General features: G+C 45.7%; 1 protein-coding gene across 3 annotated transcripts; it reads left to right on the top strand.

The window, feature by feature from the left end:
* Positions 1 to 4,757: 4,757 nt before the first annotated feature.
* On the top strand, positions 4,758 to 27,613 carry pik3r1 (phosphoinositide-3-kinase, regulatory subunit 1 (alpha)). Of its 3 annotated transcripts, XM_070988506.1 has the most exons (15): positions 4,758 to 5,009; positions 6,149 to 6,775; positions 16,263 to 16,355; positions 16,492 to 16,566; positions 16,898 to 17,032; positions 17,762 to 17,963; positions 18,283 to 18,365; positions 22,634 to 22,835; positions 22,933 to 23,113; positions 23,212 to 23,337; positions 23,418 to 23,560; positions 23,642 to 23,818; positions 23,920 to 23,994; positions 24,084 to 24,254; positions 24,956 to 27,613. In XM_070988506.1, the coding sequence occupies exons 2-15, from the start codon at positions 6,439 to 6,441 to the stop codon at positions 25,143 to 25,145; spliced, it is 2,190 nt and encodes a 729-aa protein (XP_070844607.1). In that variant the 5' UTR covers positions 4,758 to 5,009; positions 6,149 to 6,438; the 3' UTR covers positions 25,146 to 27,613. The 3 variants fall into 3 exon arrangements, with proteins under 3 accessions (XP_070844607.1, XP_070844609.1, XP_070844608.1); XM_070988508.1 differs by lacking the exons at positions 4,758 to 5,009; positions 6,149 to 6,775; positions 16,263 to 16,355; ... (2 more) ...; positions 17,762 to 17,963; positions 18,283 to 18,365 and adding an exon at positions 20,138 to 20,505; XM_070988507.1 differs by lacking the exons at positions 4,758 to 5,009; positions 6,149 to 6,775; positions 16,263 to 16,355; ... (2 more) ...; positions 17,762 to 17,963; positions 18,283 to 18,365 and adding an exon at positions 21,237 to 21,551.

The following is a 27,613-nucleotide window of genomic DNA, read 5'->3' as shown; positions in this document are numbered from 1 at the left end:
AACACACGACGGCGGTGTGTCAGCCTTTGGAATCATCGCAGTACTTTTACTGAGGTTGTCACGCAGTGTTTGACTTCTCCGCCGTCGTAGTGTCAGATTATTGCACGTACTACCCGAGTGTTGCGTTCGTTAGATCTCTTACAGCATAAAAATAATGTGACAGGGTCGTAGCCTCACGCAAACCTGCAGACACACGCAGAAATACACCACCAGCTTTACCCTTCAGAAGTGCAACATGTTTTGACATGAAAATCATACAGACTAAACATCACATGTGTCCATATGTGACTCAGTTTTGCTCTGCTGCTTATGTTTATCCATCATGGGCCTAATATTGACAATGAATCAAATGATTGTGTTTAATTTAAAAGCTGTTGCTTATGTGATTATTATCAGAACTATCACCCCACTCTGCAGTTCCTCTCAGCTACACCGAGCGTTTTAGCGTCTTACAGCTCGTGTTTTGGTTTTATGGCTCAAAACGCAGCGCTAAAACCCGAATGTTCGCTACCTGTTCAGCACCAAACTGCAAACAGACACAGTTAGCGGCTGGTTGATGAACATAGCCAGATAGTTGAATAATCTATTTCCTGATTCACAGGCACAAGCAGCTTCTGATGCAGTCAAAAGCAGACTGCTCTACATTATGTCTGAAGCGTGTAAATCTTAGAAACAAGAAGAAACACTTGAGCTGTGGCTAAAACTGAAAATGAGTGATTTGTGGACTGGTCCAATGAGGAAGCTTATTGTCTGCGGCATCTGATGACTTGATGGTCGAGTAGAGAGAAGCGTTGTTTCATGCCGGAGGAATGCTGTTAGTGACAAGCACACAGGCGAGAATGATCCATCTGCACAGGAACTCGCAGAGGATTCTTTGAATTGCAAGATGTGGAATTAGCAGCAGAAAATCATCGAGTGGAGAGAAACGTTGCACTAATGCCAGAAAAGTTTTTAAGTCAGAGTCCCAACACTTTCATATGGAGTTGATTTAATGATGCATGTACTGATTTAGCTGTAAGGAGCTCTCATTAATGTCCAAATAGTACATATTTAATGCATGCTAATGGGAGTCAAGCCATAATCAATAGGTAATTACTCATTATTATACATGTTTAAGCCCACTGGGTTGAGACGAGATGCTTAAGTCTGTTTTTATTTCCCAGATGGGATTGAGAATGTTTTCATTGCGTTCCTCTCGTTGCATAATGGGCACTTCAAAATATAATGTAACACTGAACACGCCAATGCAGGGGAAAGATGATCGAGTTCATAGTCTTAGAAAGCTGAGTGTTCCTGCGGCGTTAGAGAAGCAAAGCATGTGGAGGAAGTATCGTTTTTTCCTTTTTCCCCCGTCTGGTTTTGTTTAAATAAGTGTTGGTGGGTGAAGCATTTCACAAGTTCATCTTATGTCGGTGAGCATTACGGGGTTACCCATGTGAGAATTCTCAGCTTGCTCACAAAAGTAAAAGAATCAGTGAATAGAGATGGGGGGGATAAAAAGCTGGGAGCCTGAGAGCTCTACACTCTAAAGTTAGCCATTATTAAAACCCTGAAAACACTGCATAGATTAATGGTTTAAGGGGCCCAATCCACGCAGAATGAATTATTTAAAAAGTAGGTTCCACTGCTGCAACATGAAAGGAACCCTCTGCGTTATACCTGCAGCTTTAATTCAGCGTCTGAGAGCCCGAGCAGCTCTGCGCTCCAGAGAAAAACCATTCTGACAGATTCTGGAGAGGACAGGAAATAAACAGGCTTTTTTGTTTGGTTTCGCGTGTGTTTGCACGTCTTCGTGTGTGTACAAATACTCATATTTCAAAGAGCTTGCAATATGTGTTGTAATCATCTGGAGACTTTCTGCACGCCTCTCCATATGCAGTAATCGTGCACGCATTCAAATTCTGTTCATACAGAAGTGACCCTGCGACGTTCACATTCGTACATATACAGAATATCATTGAACTTTAGGCTGCGTTTTAAACACGTGGGCAATATTTCTCTGCATTAGGAGGTTGTCGACCTGTTTCAGGCAGTTGTGGAAGGCGGCAGCATGGTAGGTGGTCTGAGAGCACTTCACACTTTGAGAATTACCATAATAAAAGCTGAAGAGGTCTCACAGTATGGTGGACCTCAAGTACTGTTCAGTGAAATGTACGCCAGCTAAGTGTTTATCTGGTAGAGTAATCAAGTAACCCACCAAGCAGGCTCGAAAATAGTTGTTCAAAAGTAAATTATTAGGATTTCTTAATGAAAAAATGCTCACAGCTGCAGTGCACTGGAAATAAAATGGATTGCCTGTAAACTGGCAGAGGTAATTTGGAAATTCTCTTATTCACTTTGGTGCTGAGTGGTAGAGAGGATCGATACCACTATCCTGTTTATCCGCTAAATATGAAGCTACAGTCAGCAGCCTTTTAGCTTAGCTTAGCCAGAAACAGACAAAGCTAACAAACCCACCTAGCAACAGCTCTAAAGTTCCCCCCACTCCCACTCTTTTCCAGCTTTTATGCTAAGCTAACTGGCTGCTGGCTGTATATTTAGTGGTATGAGAGTTTGATCAATCTTCTTCTGTAACTCTCAGCAGGAAACACACAAGCATATTTCCAAAAAGTATTCCTTAAAGCTCAGTTTTTATTCAGATAAATCATTAAAACTGCTTCTCAGAGCAGAACCCAGGACTCAATTTTCAATCACGATCAGACCAAAAGCCCCCAGAAAGCTGATTTTTCATCTGTAATTCAGGCATCAGTCGAATTTGTGAATGGAACTCTAAATTATATGGTGGAAAGGTTTAATGATTATACTTTTAATGACACAGTGCACCCAGTGAGGGCTTCCAAATTGCAGGTTTACTGGGAGCATAAACTGCTCTCAGAATCCTTGCTTGTGCAGTTGCTGTATATAAATAGCTTGTGTACACATTTCCTCTCACAATTTGTGCTGAAGAGGACAAAAGGAAACATCATGACCACAAAATAACCTTAGCATAAACAAATCCAGTGTTGAATGACCCAGTATTCAAACTGTGGTAAAGTGGGAGAGCAGTACATCATGGATGGATACTGGTTTCGTTTGCATTGAAAGCTTTGTAGCTTTGCATAAAAGATGCAAACAATTTCTGGGTAAGAGCAGAAAATAAACAATGGGTCATTATTATTATGTACTGGACTTGCACTCCTAAATAGTGATATATTATAGTGACAGATAAATTGCATATCCAAACTTATAAACATAGACCTGTATGCCCCATGAGAAGGAAATATAAAGTTAGTCCAATTAAAATTATGTCATACTAACTGTTATACCAGATAAAAAAAGATTTAATGTGTAACTTAGTCATTGAAGAATAACCGCCTTATTTAAAATCATCACATTCTGGCACAACTTGCTTGTTTTTGCATTATTATGCTGTGCAAACAAGCCAAACATGGGAAGTATGATGCGCCTTTGTTTTACGTCTGATGGAGAATATGAGCAAAGTCCAATCATGTTCAGAGAGAGATCCTACCAGAGGTGCAGTTTGGGTGTCTGCAGGGTGGCAGATGGGTCACCAGAGCCTGACTGTTTAATCAGGGGGCGAGGTGTGGTGCTGGCAGAGCCGGGGATTATACAGTCTGGTGGTTCAAATATTAATTTCCATCATCTACAGCAGAAATATAAACCCTGACTATGATAGTAAGTGGCTGCAGGACACAGTTTGGTCTGGCAGGAGGAGAAAAACTAAAAGCTCTGTCAATGCAAACACATAACAATGAAAAGGAATGCAGTCATGATAACTGTGAGGTCACTGGGAACGAAAACTGCATTTTCTGGGGAAAAATTTTTTAACGTGACTCAAAGAAAGACGTCAAAAAGTGCATTTTGGAAGTTTCCCAATACACCTCAGTAGCAGTTTGAAGTTCCTACTAGCTATTAATTTCAACACCGCCAGCTCTCCGGTTTTCTACAGCCCTTCCTCTTTTCTCAGAGACGACGGCATGTGTGACAACAGAACACTCAAAGGGGCCTACCCTCGCACAAAGCTGCTTACAGCCTCTTTTAGCACAGCCGGGACAGTAGGGTTTATACTTGATAGGGGATTTCTGCAAGCCAGCCCTCTTTCCCTACTATAATTAGGCCACCCACATTCACAGTCATGTGCTTCAGATGGTGATTCTGTAAGATTTTGGGACCTTCCACACTGAGAACATGTAATGATTTACAAAGAAGAAGAAAACAAGTGAAAACTATGAATAGCTAACCTGGAACATGGTTGCATGTTGTCCTGGCTGTTACAGAAAAACTATTTTAGATTTTGATTCCTTGTTATGTTCTTTTGTGGATATTATTTTAGCCATAATTCAAACTACAGTTAGAGTTTCTAGTATTGCATCAGCAAACACAGAAATGGGAAATATCCATCATAGCTTTGGTTCTTCATATATTCTCTATAGTGCTTTTTCAGTGCATCACAGAGTAATGTGATATGTTTACATTGCACTCCTTGCTTTGGATTATAATCCTGTGAAAATAATCCCTGTCTGAGAGTAAAAACCTGAAGGGCCCTGGTGAACATGAGCTTTGCGTGCTGGAGTTATGTAATTTCCATAGGTGTTTCGTGTTGCGTGCAAGACTACATGGACGGGGGAGTGTCCGCCGCTAGCGAGAATCTGATTGGTTTGATTGAGGGATGTTGATGATTGACAGACAGACCGACCAATGCGTGGCCGTGCTTTGTCTTGCCCCTTGCTGGCAGCAGAGGCAACGTTCAGGGGAGCATTTGTTGAGGAGGAACGGAGAAACCGTGCCGTTATGTGGACAGGCTGTGGGTTGTAACAGTTTGTACTACTCGTCAAACCGGATTTAAACGCAAGCAGATGTTTTTTGTTTTTACTCGTGCTGGTACAGGATCTGTCTAGGGTTGCATTTTATTAATAGTACCGCGCAACTCGTAAGTTTAACCAAGTGGAAGCGTTTAGCGTGAAGAGAAGAGGACTCGTTGGTTTCGCCTGTGGATCTATGCAGACTCGGTATGTACGTTACTGCTCGCTGCCTTCGTTAGCAAATGTTAACAATTAACGTGAAGCCACTTTGCTCAAAAGTTAGCATTTAAGAAGCTGCTCGTCGGGCACTTACTGGAGGTGGCTAGGTCAAACTTTATCGCTAATTGTTCGCCTCGCATTAACTTGTAATCTTGTTCAACTTTCGTGTCTTTTTTTCTTGACTATTTCGCCCTAAGCTGTCTTCTGCTTTCCCCTCGGTTGATTGCTTCTGTTTCCAAAAGGCAAAGCACAACGGAAACTTCTGATAAACTTGTAATTAACTCACTTCCAGCGGACAGCTAATTAGGATTGGTCGATCATGTTAGCAAGCCGACGCTAGCTAGCTAACTTAGCTAACTAACCATCCAGCTCCTCGACATTTTTTCACTGTGATCTTAGTGGGTTGAACTCTGTAAAACTTGAGCAGAATGTCTTGCAAACATACAGACGTTTCCCAAATCTACACGTTTGCTGCCAGCACTTTTCGCAAACGTTGAACACAAAGGAGGTTGCCGTTTAGTTGTAGAACAGGGACAGCGTTGTGAATTTAAGCTGTCACGGATATGCTAATGATGCTAATGCTAGCAGGCATAGCTGAACAGCACTGAAGTGGACCCAGTGTGTAACTGTGAGTTAGCATAAAAGAAAGCTAACCAGTAGTGTCTGCATTAGTTCTTTCTTTACTTTTCTGATAGCCATTTTGTAGCCAGCTGATAAGAATAAGAGAGAGAAATGGTAGTGTACTATTAAGGTCAAATAAAGGGACTTAATATTTCACTTCATTAATAGAAATGCAAATGCGCTTTCTTCAAAGCAAATATGATCCGCCAGCTTTGCATGTGGCATAGTGTCGCTACAAAGGTTGTATGAAGCAATAACCTGATTTAAAAGAAGTGCTTATAAATTGCTAAAAGTATTGAGGTGAGGTATTCATTCACCAGTATTAGTAGGTTGAGTTTGTCAACTACAAATAAGAATTCTGCTCATACTGTAAAATTCAGTGTTTTTTCTGCAGCTCTGTTGGAAAATGATTTCCTTTTGCAAATGTACTCAGAGCGTTTTATGTGATATATACTGTAATTGTCTTATGCAATGTGTTGCAACTGTCCTCTCCCCTCGTCTTACAGGTCTGGGTAGCATTCTCAAGATCACAGCTGCAGGCCATTTATTGATGGGTGCATACTTTGAGGCAACACACCAAGACAACTGGAAATCATTCAGAAGAGACAGGAACTGTGAAAGAATGAAGACGAGCTAGATACAGCTGTCTCCAAAGAACTGTACTGTTGGAACTGTGCGCCTACAAACATTTGAACTAGCAAATGTTCACTTGAACTCATAATCTGCGAAACCTGAAAAGTAACTTTGCTGGTTGAAGCTGAACTTTAAGAGGACACCCTGACACAAAGTGATCAATATGAGTGCTGAAGGATATCAGTACAGGGCGCTTTATGAGTATAAGAAGGAGAGGGAGGAGGACATTGACCTGCATGTGGGGGATATACTGTTGGTAAGCAAAGGGGCTCTGGTGGCTCTTGGGTACACTGATGGGCTGGAACAGAGGCCGAACGAGATCGGCTGGCTGCCAGGCTTCAACGAAACCACTCAGGAAAAAGGGGACTTCCCTGGAACGTATGTGGAGTTCATCGGGAAGAAATGGATATCCCCCCCCACACCCAAGCCAAGGCCCCTCAGACCCTTACCTGTAGCTCCAGGTGCCTTCAAGGCGGAGACAGACTCTGATTCGGAGCAAGGTGAGTTTAACCAACGGAGATGCTAGCAGCGTTGTTTTCATTATCGATCAACTGACCAATCATTTTCTTGATCAATCGGTTGTCAAATGGTGAAAAGTATCAATCACATGTTCCCAACAGGCAAAAGATATTCAGTTTACTGGCATAGGCGTGTAAGAAAAGCAGAAAAAAACCTTTTTAGAGGCTGAAATCAGATAGTTTATTGCTGTTGTTTGCTTAAGAAATGTTTCAATTGATTGTCATGAAAAGTATTAATTTCTTAATGCAATTATTGTTACACAGGCACAGAAAAATCATTGTTGGTCAAGCTTAAAGCCCAGAATCTCCTCTCTATGAGTGAATTTTATACACAACAAATAAATTCATTGTTCTGCTCCGGCGCCAGTGGAAACTACAGGATGTGAACTCAGCCATGTTTGAGAATTAGCGTTAACCTTCACGCTCTTTGCTGAATGGATTCATGTCCATTTGTCACGTTTCGGATTTCGCTTTGTTGGTTGAGTTAAGACGGGATGTTAATGTGGTGTTTCTGGAGAATGGAGTTTTCCCAGTTGTCTTGGCGATTATTTAATTTTTAATCACGTGACTTGCATATGGAATTTTGCTCACGTGATAACTGTGAGAGTCGGAGGGGGCGGGGGTCTCTCTGGTGTTGCATGTGAATGGCCTCCTCTGGCTTTTTTCCGGTTGCCCACTGACTCCCCGGTGAAAACATAAACAGCTCGCAGATCTGGAGTCAGGTTAACAAAGTGTGAGAAACATGCTGATTTTGCAGAACGGTTGCAGTCTTTGGCAACACGTTGCTCTGCCCTGTGCTGTACAGCTGCACTGAATGTGGAGCTCGGTCCCAGAGGACAGCGGCGCTGGCCCCCATCCAGGCTATCGTACACCAGAGCATCTTGTGCCGGCCATATGTTCCCAGCACATCTGATCATCTGTTTATCCACAAAGCCACATTTTAAGGGAATATAATTCCCTCATCAGCTTTGAGATGATTAGATCACCTTGTACTGATGGTTAATCGAATTGCTCCTTCTCTGAAAGTCTAAGCGGAGCAGCAAGGCTAGCTCTTTTGTTAATGATAGGGTGATGACTTAGCAACACCTCTAGGTGCACAGGATGCATGTATGAAACCGCTTTGGAGCTATCAGAAGCTGCTTCTTGCAGTTTTGACAAATGTAGCCAAGCAGCCCCATTTTTGTGCAAAGCTAGGCTAACGCACACAAAGCGATGAAACTGATCTTTCATTTCACCTTATGTACGATGGCAAACCAGCCAAAAGTCAGACTGAATAAGAGCGTTGCCTTTCTGGGGTTACAGGAAGCGATGTGAAGTAAGATGGGTTTAGCGTGCGGTGACGCATGTAAAAATTACCCGTCGAAATCTGGCGTTACTGCTCAGGCTGCAGCTACGAACTGCAATTAAAACCTGCATCTTTTTAAAGACCCTGCGGCTGGCGTGAATGTGCACTTAAAGCTTCCTGCTCACCTAAAGAGCAGCTGCAGTTGCCAGGTTTCTAGTTTCTGCCCTTTGTGGCGCGATTGTGAAATTCTTTGCTGCGGTTTGCAGGGCGAGCGAGGAGCTGTATGAAGGGGGCATGTGTTGAATGGCTGTGTTGTGGTTGAGTGGCAGCGCTGAGCCCGGAGCGAGTGTGAATGTAGCACCGGGAGAAGAAAAGTCTCTGTGTCCTGGTGCTGTGGGAGACACAGAGAGGGGGGGAGGCGAGGGGCCCTGAGGTTGTGGGTAAGGGGGAGAGAGAGAGAGACTGTGCTTTCTAAAGGGTCCGTGCAAGGGATGGTGTGCAAAAGGATCAGGACTGGAGCGGAGCTGGGGGCTTGGTAGAGGGGCTGAAGCTGGCGAGAGGTGCAGGGTGGGGGCCTTTGGGAGGGACTTGGGCTCTGCATGCTCAAGGGGGCTTTGAAGAGGGGCTGAGGGCTCAGCTGTGGAGGCAGGGCTCTTGTTGCTCCCAGAGTGTTTGTGATTTATTGCCCACCACCAAGGGATCTCACTCCCTTCCTCCTACACTCCTCAGCTTTTTTTTTCCTCCTCCTCCCCCTCATCCCTTTTTTTTTTTTTTTTACTGTTTTGATAGTTCCTACAGTCAGCTCTGGTAGGGGGACAAGAGGTGGAGAATGGAGGCTTGGAAAGGGGCCTCTCCTCCCCGAGCCACAGGGGTTTACATGAGTGCAACAGATGTGGAGAGGGTAAGGGAGAAAGAAGAGGGCTAGGCTGGGAAACTGTTCCGCCTCATTCCAGCTCCTTTTTTTTTAAAACATTAAAGTGTTGCTCCTTTTCTGGGCCTCTCAGTTGAGAGAATATACATGTGCCTGGGCCCGCTGAGCAAGAGGAGCTCGGAGGATGAAGTCCCACCAGCTTCAGCCCATCACCCAGTTTTGGTATTTGATTTCACGCAGAAGTGACTGAAGCAATTTTCATGCTTTTGTTTTATCGACACAACAAAGAAATCCGGATGATACTTTTCAAAGAGTATTTCATCCTCACAGTTTCTCAAAAAGAAGAAATAGATGATTTTTCTCAGCATAGTTAGTGCAAACCGTCAGCCCAGCTAAAGTCAAGCTACTTCCTGCGCTTTTGAAGTATAACGAGAGCGAAATTCAGAGAGCATTTTGGATACGAACGTTGCTGAGGCGCTTCATGGTGAAATGCTCACGTTTTCGTGTATAATCGCTCTTTATCTTCCAACAGCCTCTCCGAGTGAACATTCCTCCAAATGTTTGAGATAAAAGTATGAAGAGCTGGTTGTTACTCTACGTGCTCTCGCAGGGTTCGGCCTGCGTGCTCAGTCTTGTTTCAGGAAATATTCGATGCCATCGGGCATCTCCTCTCGCATGTCTGTGGCTTATCATTATGCTCCCAGCTCTCGTGTAAGCAGCGTTTCATTTTTAACAACTTGAATTTCACGAAGAACAGACGGTGCAGATAATCACGACATGCAGATTCAAGTGAGCAAACTCACTTTTTCATTAGCAGTGAATATGAAAAAGCGGATTTTCTGACTCGTAGTGGACCTGTCAGATATTGGTGCAGTGGACTATATGGAGGATTTGGTTTGTATAAAACATTTTTAAAGGCTACTGGAAGGAAGCGAGCAGAGCAGGCTGTACAGACAGTCGCAGGGAGAGTACTCTGCATAGCTGGAGATTGAGATAATGTTGCTCTCCTTCTCCGGGCCTCTTTAGTACTCAGGCTGACATCTGCTGCGTTCGACACTCTTTCTGTCAAGTTTTCTCTGCTAAGAATTCGCTTCTCTTGTAAATTGGGCACGCAGCGACTTAAGTCTGGGCTGCAGATTGGTGTATCTTTCACCCCCCCACCCCCCAGAAAGGGCAGAGATCGATCAGTAAATCCATCATAGTGGGTGGCAGAATGAACCTGATGTGGAGTTCCTCTGTGGGGCTAAAGGCAGCTGGGGCCAGGAATGTGTTGGCGCTTCTTTGGTGGAGGGGTGCACCGCACAGACTGCATGGTAGACTGATTTGTAGCTTTGTGATGAATCAGTATTGTGCTAAGTGCTGATTGCAGTAACTTGGTGCACAATGCAACCGGACAATAAATGGTTGCAGTCTGAATAGGACCCCGGCGATCGCTGTTTTACACTGTCATTGTCGTCAGTGTGCACGGTGCTGGCGTGAGGCTAAATTTAAATTAAGGTTTATCTGGCTTTTTGAAGTAGTACGTCATTACTACAAGGTGTGCAAGTTCTGCTGTGGTAAAGTCAATTTTGATGATTTTAGCTGCTTAATATTCATCTGTAATGTCGCTGGCATTAATCTGGGGTGAGAGAGCGTCAGTGACAAATCCACTTCCTGCTAACGTCAGGCTCAAGACGGATTTAGATGTATTTATGACTCGTCATAGTTTCCAACATTGGACGGCGTCACAGAGGAGTTATTAAGTGTCTGTCATCTTTGAACAAACCTTTAGAATATGAAGGGCAGGGCTGCAGCTAACGACTGTCCTTACAATCGATTAACCTGTCTGTCATTCTCACAAATAATCAATTCATCTTTTCCTCTTTAAAATGTCAACATTCTGAAAAGGGCTCATCACAGAGAGCAAAGTGACCCAAAGACTCAAACAGAAGAAGCAAATACTTATTTCTAACGAGCTGGAAGAAGCAAATGTTTGGCAATTTTCCTTGAAAAATGACTGAAACCAGAATCAGATTAGTTTGCTGTTCATTTTCTGTCGATCAATAATTGAGGAATCACTGCAGCACTGATGAAGGTTTGCTTATTAGTTTTTCTGTGGTTGACTCTCAGTGTTGGCAGTTCTCCAGCGAATATAACACACACTCATCCTTCTCTTATAATCCCAGCAAAACAATGTGAAAAACGAGCATTGAAGGATTCTTTTCATTATCGATCAATCGGTTGGCTGTGAAATGTCAGAAAACCATGAAAAAGATATTTTATTACAGACACATAAACAAAGAAATTGAGCGAATCCTCACACCTGAGATGGCTGGATGCAAAGAATATAAAATGTAAAGGTCTTCCTGTGTAAAACAGTGAAATACTGACACCTCACCTGCTGTAATTATGCTCCTTTTCAAAGTATGTTGCTGCTCAGTGATAAGAAGTAATGTAATTTCAGAGCTCAACAAAATCAACTCTCTAATTAGATTTTATTTCTCCGAACTGCATTAACGCACAAATCCAGGGAGACTTGTACATAATTGTGCGCACGAAAGCGTCCATAACTGTTTCATTACTTGATTGTGTGCAGAGGCTGAAGTCTGAATTGGTAAATCTTCTTTACTGGAGTCGGAGCATGTCTGCCAGCAGGATTAAGAGAGAGGGAGAATAAGGCAGAGGGAGACAGACTGATAGACTTGAATAAGACAGAGGTGAGATTAGAGAGCAACAGAGTCAAGGGGAACAGAAGAGGTATGTCAGATATGTGATGTATTTGACAGGGAGGGGGACAAGGTGGACCAGCGAGCGAGGCGAGGTGCCATGTGCCGGCCTCGTGCTGTGGAGGTGTGGCGTTACGTAACACCTCCAGCAAGATAAATCACAGGCTCCTTTTAAAAAGCCCTCAGCTATTTTCAACTTATTTTCCGAGTTTGGGTCATAATGGCGGTCGGCTCTATTAAAAATAGAAGCCGTTACTTCGGCGACGAGCCGCATGGTGGCTCTCGGTTTTTGTTCATGCAGCAGCTGCACGTCTTTAAAGATCAGGATGGAGATGACTTCTCCTCGGTGCAGCTCGGGGATGGGCATGCTTAACTCATTGGAATACAGCTCACATTTTACTGTGGCCGTGACCGATGAGCGTGCCGTTACGTACCCTGAACCCCGCACGTCAGATTCAGGTTTACGAGTACTGACTCACATTTTGACAGGGGAATGCTGGAACCCCCTAAAACCCCTCCACGCTCTCTGCTGATCTCATTGCAGCGTGAGTGATAATTTGCAGAAGAGGAAATGTGTTTTTTGTGGTTTGGGGTTTGACTGACGAGGTGACAGTTTGATTAAAATCAACCTGCTTTGTGGCAAAAGGAAGGACAAGAAGGTGCAGGTTGAAAACGGTTGAATCCTCCTTAAATGTTGTGGATGCTACTGAACACCTGAGCTGACAGACAGTTTAATTTTAATTCTGATTCGTGGGGCTTTATCATTTGGCAGAGTGGTGCTCTGCAGATGCAACACACACGTTAAAGAAATGCAAAGCTACATTCAAGTAGCGATGACTTAATAACTGAGTTGGTATGTTGGTAATTCAGATTCTCCCTTAACTGCACATCAGGAAACTGATTTCCCTTTTGTGTGTGAGGCTTTTGAGATTCATTGACAGTCTGCTCTTCACAGGGTTAATTGTCAGGCTGTAGCAACAGGCTCCTCATTGGCTGTTGCTTAGCCTCTGCAGTGCATCTTCCACCCTGCAGGAGGAGACATTGCCTGCCCCTTTCCTCCCTCCAGCTCCAAGCCTTCATTGACTTAGTAGTACAAGCGTGTTGAAGCATGTCAGAGCTTCACATGGAAATGTTAATGAAAAGCCCTTTTTTTGTTCTATCTTTGGTGCTGTTGAAGGTCTGAATAATGCTTCAGGTTAAGTTTATCAGCTCCACCTTTATACCTTTTGGAGTGTAATGCCATTATATTGTGTAATTCATTTTGTAGTATAATGCATTTACTGTTCTATAATGTGCTGTCATGTGTGGTGTACTCTCCGTGGGTTATTAATTTTACTGGCATGCCTCAGCTAGACCCTTTTCAGACAAGGAGAAATGGCCTAACCTGAAAATGCTGGTTACTTGAGCAGGCCCTCTAAATTTATCCGGAGCGTGTGCTATCTTTAGTGTGTCCGTGTTGCCCCAGCCCTGTCCTGCCCACAGTCTGCAGTCTGCTCGGCTCAGACGTACTGTTTCAGCCGGGGAGATTGTCCCCCCACGCCGCAGCAGCAGCACCAGCGGCAGCTGCGTCGACTTCCTCCACCTGCGGTCGACTAACTGACTCCTGACTGACTGAGGCCTCTTGGGATATCATGAGAAGGTCTGCCAAACATGCAGGCTTGCAGAGACTCGTCCAGGGGGCCCCCGTCTCCTTGCCCTCCTTTCCCAAGTTGCCACAGAAACCAGCTTCCATTGAAAGCATGAACAGTCTCGTGATGTGTGTCGCCCCTCAGCTGTTCCAAACAGAGCTTGACAGCAGGAATACGTTGAGTTATTACTGGAGCAACACTGCAGCAATGCAAAGATGATTGTTTAGTGTGTGTCTGGGATTGGTTGTGCTGACTGGTGTTGCAGAGGTTTCGTGATTTTGCTCCTAATGCAGGTGTTTCTGAATTCTTTCGGTTTCAGCAGCTTTGACACTCTGAAGGTCTGAGGTTTGCAGGAAATACATTTATCTCATGCAACGTTTGCAACGGGTGTGATAGATGTGGCAACGTCGGCTAAACCTGATTGCTCGACAGCAATAAAAGCTATCTAATGTTTGCCACAGTTGTTACTGAAAATGCTTCTAAATCCTTTAAATTTAGTTTTTTGAAGTGTGTCTTCACATGTGTTTCCGTGGCCAGTCTGGACACGTTGACGGTTTGATCCCACGCCGAAGCATCTCAGAAATCACTGATAGCTCCAGACATTTCTGCCATATTTTGCCCGCCACTTGATACAATCCCATCGGTGCCGAAACTATCACATCGTTGACAGTACTGAGAAGCAACTCTATCTGCAGCCTGTCTGGTGTCACTCATAGGCCGCCTGCAGAGTAAGTAAACACAAAGCTTTGGATCGCTTTGAAGAGCCTTTTGTTGGAGAAATGCATTGAAATCTGTGTATTGCTGAATATGTTGCTCTTTAGGCCCAACAGGTCCACTTTAAGCATCTCATATAGCCTTCTAAAGGTAAAGCCAGCCTGCCTCTGGGTATTGCAGTCGGGTAATTTTCATAGATGACACTGGGTGAGTGGGTGGGTGTGTTGGGGGTTTATATTTAACTCCAGGTTGTGTGTTGAGTTTCTCAGAAAAAGGTTGGCTGTAGAATGGCAGCTGTGTTAGATATCTTGTCTGGGAGAAAGGTTACACTTCCAAGGTGTGCGATGGCAGCGCTGCGTGTCTCCATCTCTATTTAGGGAAACTCTGGTGTTCCATCTCAGAGTTCACTGCTTCTGAGAAAACCCCCCTCCTGCTCTGCAGTTCCAATAATGTCTTCCAGATGACCAGTTGTCCTACATGGAGTTTTGTGTGTTCTGTGGTTAGAAGGACTTCAGTAAGCCAGTTCCTTCACACGCAACATGCCAGCCTGCGCGCTCTGCCGGCCAAAGAGGATGTGGATTTGGATGAAGTGGTTCATTATTTGCCTGATTGAACACTCTTTGGTGGAAGGGGGCAGTTCCTTGGTAATGACTCGCGTGCATGCATCAGTGGGACCAGTAGATGCCCGCTTTAATACCCGATTCAAAAATTCGCAATAATTCTGAAGGTAGAAAGAAAGAAAAATATGGTCGCTAGAAAGGCTTCCATTCATAGTTTCTCCGCATTTTGAAACTGCAGACTCGGTGTCGAACAGTCAGGCCTTTCAGAAAAGCGGCTTTTCAAAATACGCCTTTGCAAAGCCAAATAAAATCCTTGCCAACCCCTCTGTCCTTTCATGTCCACACCTGGATGCAAAGTTCTGAAGCAAAAGCGAGGAAAAAACCCAGGCCTGGCTTACCTCATATCACAGGGTATTTGCTCAGTTCCTCGGTCCACCAAACCCCAACTTCAGTTCTCCGGACCTCCTGTTCTTGAATCAGTCTGTTGTAAATAGGCGGTCCTTTGGTCTCATACCTGCTTCCTTTGAAGCTCTGAGGAGTTTGCAAGTCATGCACCTGATCAGCCTTTGCTGCTTCAGATGAATCGCAGCCATTTAACGTCACATGACCTTTCATCGCCACTTCTGAAGGCTCGCAGACCATCTCGTTTCTGTCGGCCTTTTGATGTTTTTTGCTTCCCCAAATTTGCTGATGTGACATGATGTTGAACTGAACCTCAGTTGTGTGCAGAATAAACCCTCCATTGTGACCACTCACATCAGAAAGAAAGTGATTTTCCCTTTAGAGATGATATTAAAACAACCAGAAAGACGAGACGGTCGCTTCTCTTGGTCACCATTCAGAGCACTTCTGTACTTTGACGTCGTGGATGATATTTAAGTGGTTTTCACGTGTGAGAAAATCGTTCTTAGGCGTGGAGACGAGAACGGCACTTCCTCTTGCATTGCTCTCATTTCTGTTGGGTCACCGAAAAGGAATTCAGGCTGGAGTTATTCTTTCATTTCTATTCGCAGTCAACCATCAAAGGAATGCTTTGAAATGTGCCGCAACGTCAAACTGCTTATTAGAACTAAAACGACCTAAAAGATCATTTTGATTGATTTTGAACGCGTAATTTAAGTCATTTCTCAAGCAGCGATACCAAACCTTAGACAGTTCCAGCAGCGATACCAAACCTTAGACAGTTCCAGCAGCGATACCAAACCTTAGACAGTTCCAGCTTCTCCGCTGTTAGGACTTGGTGCTCTTCTTTATCTTACGTGATTATGAATGAACATCTCAAACATTGGTTAGAAAAAGAACATCTTGAGCTTCGGGAAATTGCGACTCACAGAATTAGCAATTCATCCGTGAATCAAGAAAACAGCTAACAGTAATTAGTCAGTTGTAGCTCTACTGCTAATGACCACTTTGACGTGCCAGTGCTGGTTGTAGGCTGGGTTCAGTGCGCTACTGCAACACAGATCATGTATTTCAGACTGGAGAGCCAGTTGTGACTGCGCTGTCTGGTTGCAGATAAACTGTTAACCGTGTCACATCAAAGCTTGTGCTCTTTTTCATGGTGTAATGGAGGTTTTCGGTCCCCCCTCGCAGGGCAGATTGGTAACTTCATGCATGTCAGGAGAAGCATCCTGAGACAAAGCGGGGAAGAGTTAGCTGGAAGCACGGTTTACTCTTGGTTGACAGTCTGTCTTTATCTCTTCCAGGCTTCTGTCTGCTGGACCTGACGGAGCAGTTTTCCCTTCCAGAGACTACTCCACCCATGCTGGCCAGACTGCTGGAAGCTATTGAGAGGAAAGGTGAGTCTGACTGAGGAAACTCACCTTGACACGCAGCTGCACTTCGACTGCGCTTACCTGACCTGTTACACAGAGCCACATGAGCCGAATGACAGCATTCTATCTGTTAATAAACACGACGGTTTGTGTCTTGCAGGTCTGGATAACCCCACGTTGTACCGGACATTTACCGCGGGTGGTGGACTTGAAGTCAGACAGTACTTTGATTGTGGTAAGTGGCTTTGTTTATCACCCTTTTATCAGCTTGTATGTCAGCCTGTAGTTTCTAAAAACTGAGTGTGGGAAGCAAATTCAACAAAGAGGATGTCTCACATACAGACTGACGTTAGTGGAGATGACGACCAGAGTTAAACAAGTGAGGTGACTGAAAAAGATTTGCATGTGTACATATACAGCCAAAAGAACAGAGAGGACTGTGGTTTGTGAGCGCTGTGTTGCACGATAAAGTTCAGCAGATTGCGCACGAGCCTGTAATTAAAGATTCGTCTGTGCAAGAGGGGAGTTTTAGCATTTCAGCGTCTCCACGTTGTCTCGCACTCCAGATCCTCCTTCCTCTGCGGACCTGGATCAGCTGGAGCTTCCGGTCCTGTGCGACGGCCTGCGCAGGTACCTGCAGGACCTCCCCCAGCCCATCGTCCCCACCGCAATATACGCTCAGATGGTCCACACCGCCAAAGGTGAGAGCGGATGACGGTGTCACGGGGGCATGTGTTCGCTGCACAGTCGACCTCAAACAGAAGTGCTGACGTAATTAAACTGTGCATGCTACAGAACGTTCAGTGCTTTGAACACTGAACCACAAAACGTCGTCAGTACCCTTTGGCAATCAATGCAGACTTTTATGTTTTGAGTCCTTTTTTCAGTCTTTTTATGTGCTTTTCTCCTCTAACCATGAAGTATATAATTAGTGCATTTTCTCACTTTCTCTTCTCTGTCTTGCTTCTGTCTGTCTTCTCTCTGTCTGTCTTCTCTCTGTCTGTCTTGCTTCTGTCTGTCTTCTCTCTGTCTGTCCTCTCTCTGTCTGTCTTCCTTCTCTGTTGCAGCACAGGCAGTTCTCACACCACGCTCTGTTCTGTAGCGCTGCATTCTCTTGCTGTTACAAGGCCAGAAACAGGATATCTGTGGTTAATAGGAACTAAAACAAGCCTGAAAGTTTATCTCCAGCATCTCTAAGCAGCCAATCACCTGCCAGTGTACCTTACGCTCATTTTCAGCCGCACAGTCTCTCTGCGGTTTCCAAACCTAACTGCACATGACGCTTTTTTTCCGTCTCTCTCATTGTTTGAAGAAACGCCTTTCATTTCATGCTCGTCTTCGGCCGAGGGAGGTTTAAACGGAGGATCGTTTTGTTTTTTTTTGACGTCGGTCTCCCTGACCTCTCGGCTCGCTCTCATTTGTTTCGACAGAGGTGGTGAATCCTGAGGAATGTGCCCAGCTGCTACGTCGCATCGCCAGCACCCCGAGCCTGCCCCCCCAGTACTGGCTAACCCTCCACTGTCTGCTCAGGCATTTTGCTAGAGTGTGCCAAAACTGCTCCAAGAACCTGCTCAGCGCCAGGGCCCTGGGCGAGATCTTCAGCCCGGTGTTTTTCAGACAGCAGGCCACCAGGTGGGTGTCAGAGCAGCCGGATCAAAGATAGACACCCGGGCAGCCGCCAGACGAGTGTGCAGGCTCAGTCATGCACCGCAGACTCTGAAACATGCACACTTGCAGACACATTTCAGGCAAGCGCTCACATTCGCACGGCTCTCAGCTGTGCGTGGATATAGGTCGCAGCTTTTCTACTTACCAGCTGTGCTGCGCAATTAAAGCAGCTAAGCCTGAATTACCATCAGATTGAAACCAGCACGGAGCAGCACAGAGTGTCACCTGGGCGGTAAAACTCTGGCTCTGTTTCACCTTTATTTCTTTCTCTCCCTCTCCACAGTTGTGAACCCAGCCTGGATGCTCACATCAAGATCATTGAGGTTCTGGTGACCAGCGAATGGAGTGAAAGTCAAGCAGCTCCAGGTAGTTAAACGCTTCTTTTTCTGATTTCGGAATATTACTGATGTCATATTTTAGAAAACTTGCAAGGCTGTTGAGCTCTGCATCGGTGCTGCTGGGTAAGGCATCTGTGTGGCATTTACACTGGATGCAGAACGTGGTTGTATGTCCTGCAGAACGTGAACTGAACACCCTGAGACCTGAAGTATTAATAGCGTGCAGAAAGGTGTTGAGACTTGCGACTGCTGCAGTTGCAGAGGGCCACAGGGTCCACTGTGGAGGTAAATACTGACATTGCACGGCTAAAGCACGTTAAGACTGTTTAATCATGTACTGGTCGATGTTTTAACTGATTTCCTGATGATCTCTGTTACATAACGGTGAAGCAGGCGTAGTTTGAATTAGGTCTGCACTGCCTACAGAGCTGTAGCAGCAGAGGAGGCCACTTTCTGCCTTTGAGCTTGCAAATCACCTTCTCAGAGATTACTTTCTGTTTCCACGGTTAAGGAAATGCTGCACCTCTGCACAAGGTTTCCACAGGCTGGATGCACAGTGCAGCTGAGCGCTATCAGACTGGTGATTGTGTTGAATTTCTGTCTGTGTTGATTTTGATTTTAGCTGAGAACACGTTTTGAATTTCCTATGACTGCGCAGGCACGAAGACAGAAAATTGATAAAATCTGCGTTGACATTTGGGTTTGTTCCTCAGGCCAGATTTTCTTTCATGTGATTAATTATGTCAGAAAGCACAAAGTGGGTTCTCACGGCTGGTGCTGTGGTGGTCTGCAGGGATGAGTCTGGTCTGGTGGTGTGTGAGAGCAGTGCATTGCGTGGCACAGTTATGTTTTTACAGAGCTAGTTAAAGGCGCTGTCGCTGGCCGGCCCAGAGGCCCACGACTGGCTGTGGCTGTTTAAACATTTTATTACCTGTTAGAGCTATTTATAATGTTCCTGCGCATGGGCCGCTCTCAGCTGTCGGTAATTTGCACCTGCGGGAGCACTTTGGCAGTCGGGTGGATGGATGGATTGAAGGGCAGACACTCAGGCGGGCGAGACGCAAACCCCGAAACACTTCTTAGGTCTCTTTTACACACATAAACTCACGATCCAGACCAACGCACAGCTAAGTTAAGAGCGCCAAACTGGTTTGGGTCACCTGTGCCTCACACAGATAACAGGCTCACGAGAAGAGGGAAGAGTAGCCAGTGTGTGAACACGTGTGTGTGTGTGTGTGTGTGTGTGTGTGTGTGTGTGTGTGTGTGTGTGTGTGTGTGTGTGTGTGTGTGTGTGTGTGTGTGTGTGTGTGTGTGTGTGTGTGTGTGTGTGTGTGTGTGTGTGTGTGTGTGTGTGTGTATGGGTGCGTGCGTGCGTGCGCCTCCTCCCAGTTACTGCATGCCTATTTTAAGTAAGCGACAAAAGGCCCACTTAGATCTGGTTGGCTGGAAAGTCGGCCTGCTCCACAGAGCACTTCTTGTTAACTGAGGGCTGCTTCCAGTTTCTAGGGCCGCTCTCCTCCCTCCCTCCCTCCCTCCCTCGGTCCTCCCTCTCTGCCTGGATCTCCACATGTCCTCCCTGCCTCGAAGTGCCCAGCTCAGCAAATATTTGAAACTTTGCAAGTTAATCATAAGACCGAGCTCACCCCCCCCCCCCCCCCCCCCCGCCGGCCCTCCCGGTCCTCCCGCCTCCTCCTTCACAAACAGAGAGAGGGAGTGACCAAAGAGTCAGAGAGAGACAGGCAGCTGGCACGAGTGGCTGCTCTCAGAACAGCCAGCTCTGACACTGGAGCAGCCGCCGCTAATCACTGACGACCCGCCTCCACGCGAGCAGGCCTCAGCCTCGCGGAGCTCAGCGAGAGAGAGAGGCTTCACCTCACACACAGCAGGAAGTGAGCAGTCAGTCAGTCAGCCAGACGGCCGCACGCTGCACCTGCCTCACGTCGAGCGGATTACCTGGATTTCATTAAGAAGCAGATAAAGCTGAAGCCTTTTTAAGAATTAAAAAAAAAAAAAGACATCCAGCAACTCAGTGGCCTAAACTATGAAATGGAGCTTTACTGGAGGACTTGAACGCTACTCACTGACTGGATTTAATTCACCTTTTGGGAATAAAAGAGAAGCTAGAAAGAAAAGATTGTGGACTCGTCAAAACATGCACAATTTGCAGCGTAAGTTTACAGTTCGGCATCTTTTTTTTTTTGTCATAGAAAAGTGGGACAGTGTGTTTCTGCCTGCAGGCTACGATGAAAAAGGGTCACTTGGGTGGAATAAGATGCAAATACCACAGCTTAAGAGCAAGAATAATAGGTTTTTGTTGTCTTTAAGCCTGCAGCCATAGATGTCAGCAAACTGCGAAACGGCTGCTGCTCGCGCCGTTAGAGCTCAGACACGCTCTCGCATTTAAAGTCAAGTCGATGAATCCTGGTGAGGATTTTAACTTTGGACTTAACATTCAAAGACAGAGCGAGTTTGTGTTAAATCAGAGTGTTTTACAGCTTACAGACACCTTAAAGAAAGAGTCACTTTGCCGGCGTGTTTGTTTAGATCACAGCACACTGATTTACATTGAGTGTGATCAGTTTTATTACTTCTTCAGAGTTGCTCAGTTGAACCCAGAGGGATGCCGACCGCACTCCACTCGAATCCTTATACCTTACCGAGAGCTGGGTCTATTTTAATTTCACCCAGGAAATCAAGGGAGCTATCCCTGTCACGCCGAGTTCACGCTGTGGGATTACAGACGTATTTTGGAGCTCCGGGTGCCGCTGACCGGGGCCAGGCATGATAATTTAGCTGCGTACGTGCTGCTGCAGCAGAGCTGGCTTTGTCTGAGTGCCAGAAGTGGGACGGACTAAACCCCCGCACGACATATGCAGAGAGGAGGGGCCGAGCAACCTGCAGGAGAGCGAGCGAGCTCTGCACAGAGAGGGAGGGAGAGAGAGAGGATGACAGAGGAAAAGCATGGAGAGAGGCTGCAGGTCTTTTTCCCCCCTCTGCTCGCGGAGAGACGCCATTCGCTTTTAAGATGAATGCATGCTAGACGCTGGATGCTGCAGAGAGGATGAGGAGTTATTTCAGTTTAGCTGCTGCGTCGTAAAGCATTGAAGCAGGGCACTAAAAGGTAACGGGCTTTCAGAATGACCTCATCGCTCATCGCAGGAAATGAAAGATGCAGGAGTGGTTGGTGACAGACCCCCCCGTGTGATTGGCTGTGGTAAGTGATGTAACACGTTACTGAGCAAGCTGCCCTGAATGGCTTTTCAGGTGGATGTTTGGGTAAAAAAGCAGTTTGTTTGAGCCCGTTTAGAGTCGATCACATCGCGCAGGCTGTGTTTCTGTCGTCCGTGCAGCGGTGGCTAAGCCGTTAAGACTGGATTGTCCACATGAGTGGTTATGGGAATTAGACATTTCTAGTAATCTGGAGATGAAATGTGATCAGATTGGAAGCGAGCGCAGCGCTGCAGTGCTGCACGGACTGGAAACCTGCCTTTTCTGCCGCGTCACAGTCGTAGCGGTCTGGCAGCAGCGAACGGCGGCGGCGGTCTCAATGAGCCGAATCCTGCGAGGTCCTCTGTGGCAGAGAGGATGCTAATGCAGAGGGAGTGAACAAAGGCGGTGCAGATTTGTGGGTTAAAAATAGCCTGCTACCTTAGCTCTGCCACAGCTAGCGTCAGCGTGTGAGCAGCCACTGCAAATGCACGATTTCCTTTTAGCTCCATGGCAGCAGTTAAAATGCACTGCTCTTCATTATCAGACCAAAATCACCACTGACGCAATGCAAATCTGACCGCTGCTGGAAAGCTGCAGCAGCAAAAGGAGATTCAGCTCTCTGATTGCAAACAGTCAGTGATGATTATCTAGCTTACAGCTGCAGAATCTTGAAAGGGAATCTCTGGTCAGTGCATTAGCATTCACTGCTTTCCTGAGAGAATCCACCGTCCTGGTGTAACGGTGTTCATGGCGAGCATCGTCTTCCCTGCAGCCACAGCTCTGTGTCTGCAGCGAGAAATATTAATAGACGTCTCCTTTTCTTGAATGAAATTCATTCTCCCTGACTCATGCTTCATTTCCCCTCCCACCGCCTCTCTGTCGGAGAGGGGCAGGGTTTTTTTTTTCCACCGCCGTTCAATCAATGGGGAAAAGAAGCTGAGACTGAGAGTGTCGCGGAGCGTGTGTGATTCCCGGCATCTGCAGAGCGACAATACACTCAAACACCTGCAGCTTTAGAGGAAGAGAACCTTTGAATGTGTGCGTGGAGGTGCGTTTATTTACATCCTGTGTCGTCGTTTCTCGCAGCTCTACCTCCAAAGCCGCCCAAGCCCACATCTGTGACTAACAACGGTATGAACAACAACATGGCTCTACAAGACGCCGAATGGTACTGGGGGGACATCTCACGGGAGGAGGTCAATGAGAAACTGAGGGACACTGCGGATGGTACGTTCTTGGTGCGAGACGCCTCTACAAAGATGCACGGCGACTACACCCTGACTCTGAGGTGAGCTCCTTTCAGTCTGAAATCATGGTGTCCACCGTCTTTTGGTGAGTTTTAGCATTTTAACCAGTTCTGTCGCCTTTTTTTGTCTCATCTACAGGAAAGGAGGAAACAACAAGCTCATTAAGATATTCCACCGGGATGGGAAGTACGGCTTCTCAGACCCGCTGACCTTCAGCTCCGTCGTCGAGCTCATCAACCACTATCGCAATGAGTCGCTGGCGCAGTACAACCCCAAGCTGGACGTCAAGCTGCTGTATCCAGTGTCCAAACACCAGCAGGTGAGACGCCAGCTGAGCCCAAACCGAAGCGCTTACGAGGCTTACGGTCAGTCACGCTAACCGCTGCTCTTTTGTCTTTGTTGTGACTCTTTTCTCAGGATCAGGTGGTGAAAGAGGACAACATTGAAGCCGTGGGGAGGAAGCTCTGCGAGTACCACCAGCAGTACCAGGAGAAGAACAAAGAGTACGACCGTCTGTATGAAGAATACACCAGAACATCGCAGGTGAGCACCGTCCGCGGTCGCTCGAGCATTCTGCTGCAGTATCGGTACAACACATGCTAACGCTGTGCCTCTGCTTCCAGGAAATCCAAATGAAAAGGACGGCAATCGAGGCTTTTAATGAAACTATAAAGATATTTGAGGAGCAGTGCCAAACGCAAGAGCGGTACAGCAAAGAGTACATCGAGAAATTCAGGAGGGAAGGCAACGACAAGGAGATCCAGAGGTGAGAGCACAACACGTGTCGCTTCTAACAGATGCGAAAGGTTTGATTATGTGCAGAACTCATCCTTCGCTGTTCCCTCAGGATCATGGGAAACTACGAGAAGTTGAAGTCCCGGATTAGCGAAATCGTAGACAGCAAACGCCGGCTGGAGGAAGATCTGAAGAAGCAGGCGGCGGACTACAGAGAGATCGACAAGAGGATGAACAGCATCAAGCCAGACCTCATCCAGCTCCGTAAGACCAGAGACCAGTATCTCATGTGAGTACAGCGCTCCTCCGAATCCCAGACCTTCCCTCTGGAGAGGAAATGAAAATGGGTCTGACCTGGTTTCTAATGCCTCGTGTTGTCTCTCCCGTCAGGTGGTTGACCCAGAAGGGAGTCAGACAGAAGAAGCTCAACGAGTGGCTCGGAATCAAGAACGAGAACACAGAGGAGTGAGCATCCCTTTTCGTTCCTGCACGTCAACAGGCGAGAAACACCCCCGACCTCACCGCCTAACGTTTGTCTGTCTCCTTTTTTCTAGTCAATACTCGATGGTGGACGACGACGAGGACCTTCCTCATCACGACGAGCGGTCCTGGAAACTGGGCAACATCAACCGGCTGCAGGCGGAGGCTCTTCTCCAGGGCAAGAGAGACGGAACATTCCTGGTCCGAGACAGCAGCAAAGCAGGATGCTACGCCTGCAGCGTTGTGTACGTATCAGCCCGCTATCAGCGCCGACAATTTGTCACGAGTTTGTCTGTAGTCCTTCCTTCAGTTCAGACCGGACATTAACAGAGCACTTCCTGTAGTCCAAAGTGGAGAAGGCTTCACATGCAGACAGGCGGAGGAGAGTGAATGCTATGCTAACTGCTAAAATGTTTGGAAAACTTGAGCAAATCAAGTGCTAGTCAGTAGATTTCTATACATGAGTTCAAAAGTAATAAAAAGAGTGCAGCGGCTAAAGGACGGCTCCTTCAAAACAAAATAAATATCTGCACTAAACAGAAAAACATGCATCAAATCAGTTAACTATATGTAAACTATGGAATCAGCACGTTGATCTGCGATGTTGCTCTGAGATCCGGTGAGTGAATCGGTATCACAGTCGGCTTAAATGGCCAAATGTGTGTTCACATACAAGGAGTCTGACTACGGTTTAAACAGTGCACTCTCCGTAGTTGCATAGGAAAATAAGATGTACAGAAAAAACACACACATGCAAAAGAGTGAAAAATAAGCAGAGCAAATATCAATCAAAATACACAACATACACTGTGAAATGTAGAACGATATTCGCTTCAGAAAGCGCAGTAGAATCTGGTTTCTTAATGTCCAGTGTGAACGGGAGGACTGATCACAGCTCCTGCAGACACACAACAGACCGTGACCGTTGTCCTCCTTCTCTTTGCAGCGTGGACGGCGAGGTGAAGCACTGCGTCATCAACAAGACCCCCTCAGGTTATGGCTTCGCCGAGCCGTACAACCTGTACGGCTCGCTAAAAGAACTCGTACTTCACTACCAGCACACGTCTTTGGTCCAGCACAATGACTCTCTGAATGTGACGCTAGCGTACCCGGTCTACGCCCAGCAGAGACGGTGAGGACGCGGACGCAAGAAAAGGCCCGGTGGGGGTCGGAGACGCCCGTCCTCGGACACCATGGTTAAAAGAGAGGCTCCGTTCGCCTCGCTTGGACTTGAAATCGGAGGAAAGAGACGCTCGAAAGCCTGAAACATTTCAGTGACTTTGCCTGACCACGAGCCGGAGGCGAGTCTGAATGTAGATTTCTTTCTCTTTTGCTTTTCGTGGGAGCACAGAATCAAGCGGAAACTGCTGAACTCTCCCCCAGCAGAGGACATTTGAGGCCTTTTCCTAATGGTGCTTGTTCTTTTTCAAAGCTTTACCAGCCGGGAATGTCTAATCGCAGCAGATAAACTCTTCAAACGGAACAGTACCCACCGGCCACAACTTTGTTTTTCCACTCCCCCCCACCCCCCCCACCCCCTAAGTCATCTAAGTGTGCGTTTGTCTGTGTTTCTGCACAAGTGTTTCTGTGTGTGTATGTGTGTGTGTGATCGTCCATGTGACCAAAACATAGAATCAGGAAACTGTGTGACGTTTGGGGGTGGGGTGGGGGGTGGGGGGGCGCTGTGAAACACATTTGCTTGTGTTAACTGTTCAGTAGCAGACCGGGGGTCAGCTGATAAATGTAGCAAAATGGCACTTTTTAAACAAAGTTTAATTTTTTTTTTCTTTTTTTTGGAAAAGACTCCTATGGACTTTTTTAAGGAGCGCAGAGCCGGCGGGCGACGCCTGCTTCCTGCCTTCTTCCTGTTGAGCATTACAGCGCAGAAGTAACTTGATCTTTACTGTGGGGAGGGGGGGCTATGAATGGACTGAACTCTTTCATGTACATATGTGAAAATGTGCAAAGTCGTGAATCAAAGTGCACCATACCAAAAAGGATCAGTTCCTGTTTAGTTTATTCTGATCTGCTATGCAATCCTTTCTCCAGTACTTCTTCTTCAGAGTTGTGTTCTGTTGCGACCCACAATATAAGCTTGTTTTACTGCTTGAAAAGTATCTTTTCCTGTGTAAAAATATCCAAGAGGATATTTGGTCAGAATGCCAAGATACAGTAAAGAAACTGCTTATGATTTTTTTTTTAAAAAAGATAATAATAGCAACATACACTTTATTATAAATTACTTTAACAACTGGTATAAAGATGGAAAAGATGAGTATTTTATTAGTCTTTTTTTTTTTTTGCTTCAAACTAATGTTCTTCTCAGGCAGAGCCTTTTGAGTATTTGAGCTGCTTCAGTCACAAGTACTATTTCTTACAGAGTTAAGCCTACATGCAGTTCTTGGTTGAGGCGGTTCGAGCGCTCAGAGAACGGGATGATGGGATTGTACAGCCCTGATCAACCATCACCACGGAAACAACAGTAAAGATTTATTTTGTTATAAAATGTATATGTTCCCACATGAGAATATATCAGAGCAGACTGGTGTTTTCAGCCGATGGATATTGTTATTAAAGATCGATATACATTGTCCGCTTATAGTATTTTTCTGTATCAGAAAATCACTGTGTTTACGTAGGTGGATCAGCTCATTTCAGATCTGTCTAATTTCATACTTCAGAGGACAACACGTGCCAGTCGAATCCTTGACGACCACATTTACTCAGCCCATCTTCGCTTTTACAATTGGTACATGAGTAAACGTTAGCGTGCTGGAGTTACGAATATTTTAAAGGAAGCTGTTTGGTGCGTCGCCCAAAGTCTGAGCTCAGTCAAGAAGACAAAAAATCGTCTGCCATTCATGACGTGTTTAATTATGTCGATGTGGTACTTTTATTCCCGCCCTAAAGTCGACTCGTGGTCATCGCAGCTGTCGAGTTCAAACGTTTAATGTATCTTTGTGTAACTAATTAGTTGTAAAAACTTTATCGACGTGTCAAATCGGACTCTTAATTCTCTCCATCTGTAAGCAAGCCGTGTCACTTCCTGTCAAAAGACACGTTAGCTATCGTCGTTCCTCTTGGAAACATTTGATTATTCGCTTATCGCAGATTATTCTTCGCCCCCAGAACGAGCTGCCGAACACACGACTGAGTTCAAAGTGTAAAATGTGTTTCTAGATGTTTTTGATCAGATTACTCATCCAAGATTTAAATTTCTAGCATATTAATAGTCATTTATTCTAGCTTTTATTGGTTCTTCGGAGGCCGTTAACAGATGTCACAGATATTAGATCTGTCATATCTGACATTTATTTTACTAGAAGATTTTATTTACTTCCCCAACAGCTGCTGGCATGAACGTTTTGTTTCTTATTGTCAAATTATTATTATTTTTTATAGTTACCGGACATCACGCACCATTATTTCTTTGCCCCAGTTCTGGATTATATGATTGTTTTCAGTGTCTTTTTTTATTTGAAGCTTATCTTTTTTGTAGGTTGTCCCCCGACATGATGATTGGATTGAGATTTACCAGTGTTCCCCAGTTTTGCTTCAAATCTGTATTGGGCTTTGTTAAAAAGGAAATAAAACACTTCTTTTT

The sequence above is a fragment of the Chaetodon trifascialis genome, chromosome 20, assembly GCF_039877785.1.
Source record: "Chaetodon trifascialis isolate fChaTrf1 chromosome 20, fChaTrf1.hap1, whole genome shotgun sequence".
In the NCBI taxonomy this organism is placed as follows: domain Eukaryota; kingdom Metazoa; phylum Chordata; class Actinopteri; order Chaetodontiformes; family Chaetodontidae; genus Chaetodon; species Chaetodon trifascialis.
Note: the sequence above shows the minus strand (reverse complement) of the source record. Positions and strands in the feature narration are given on the sequence as shown.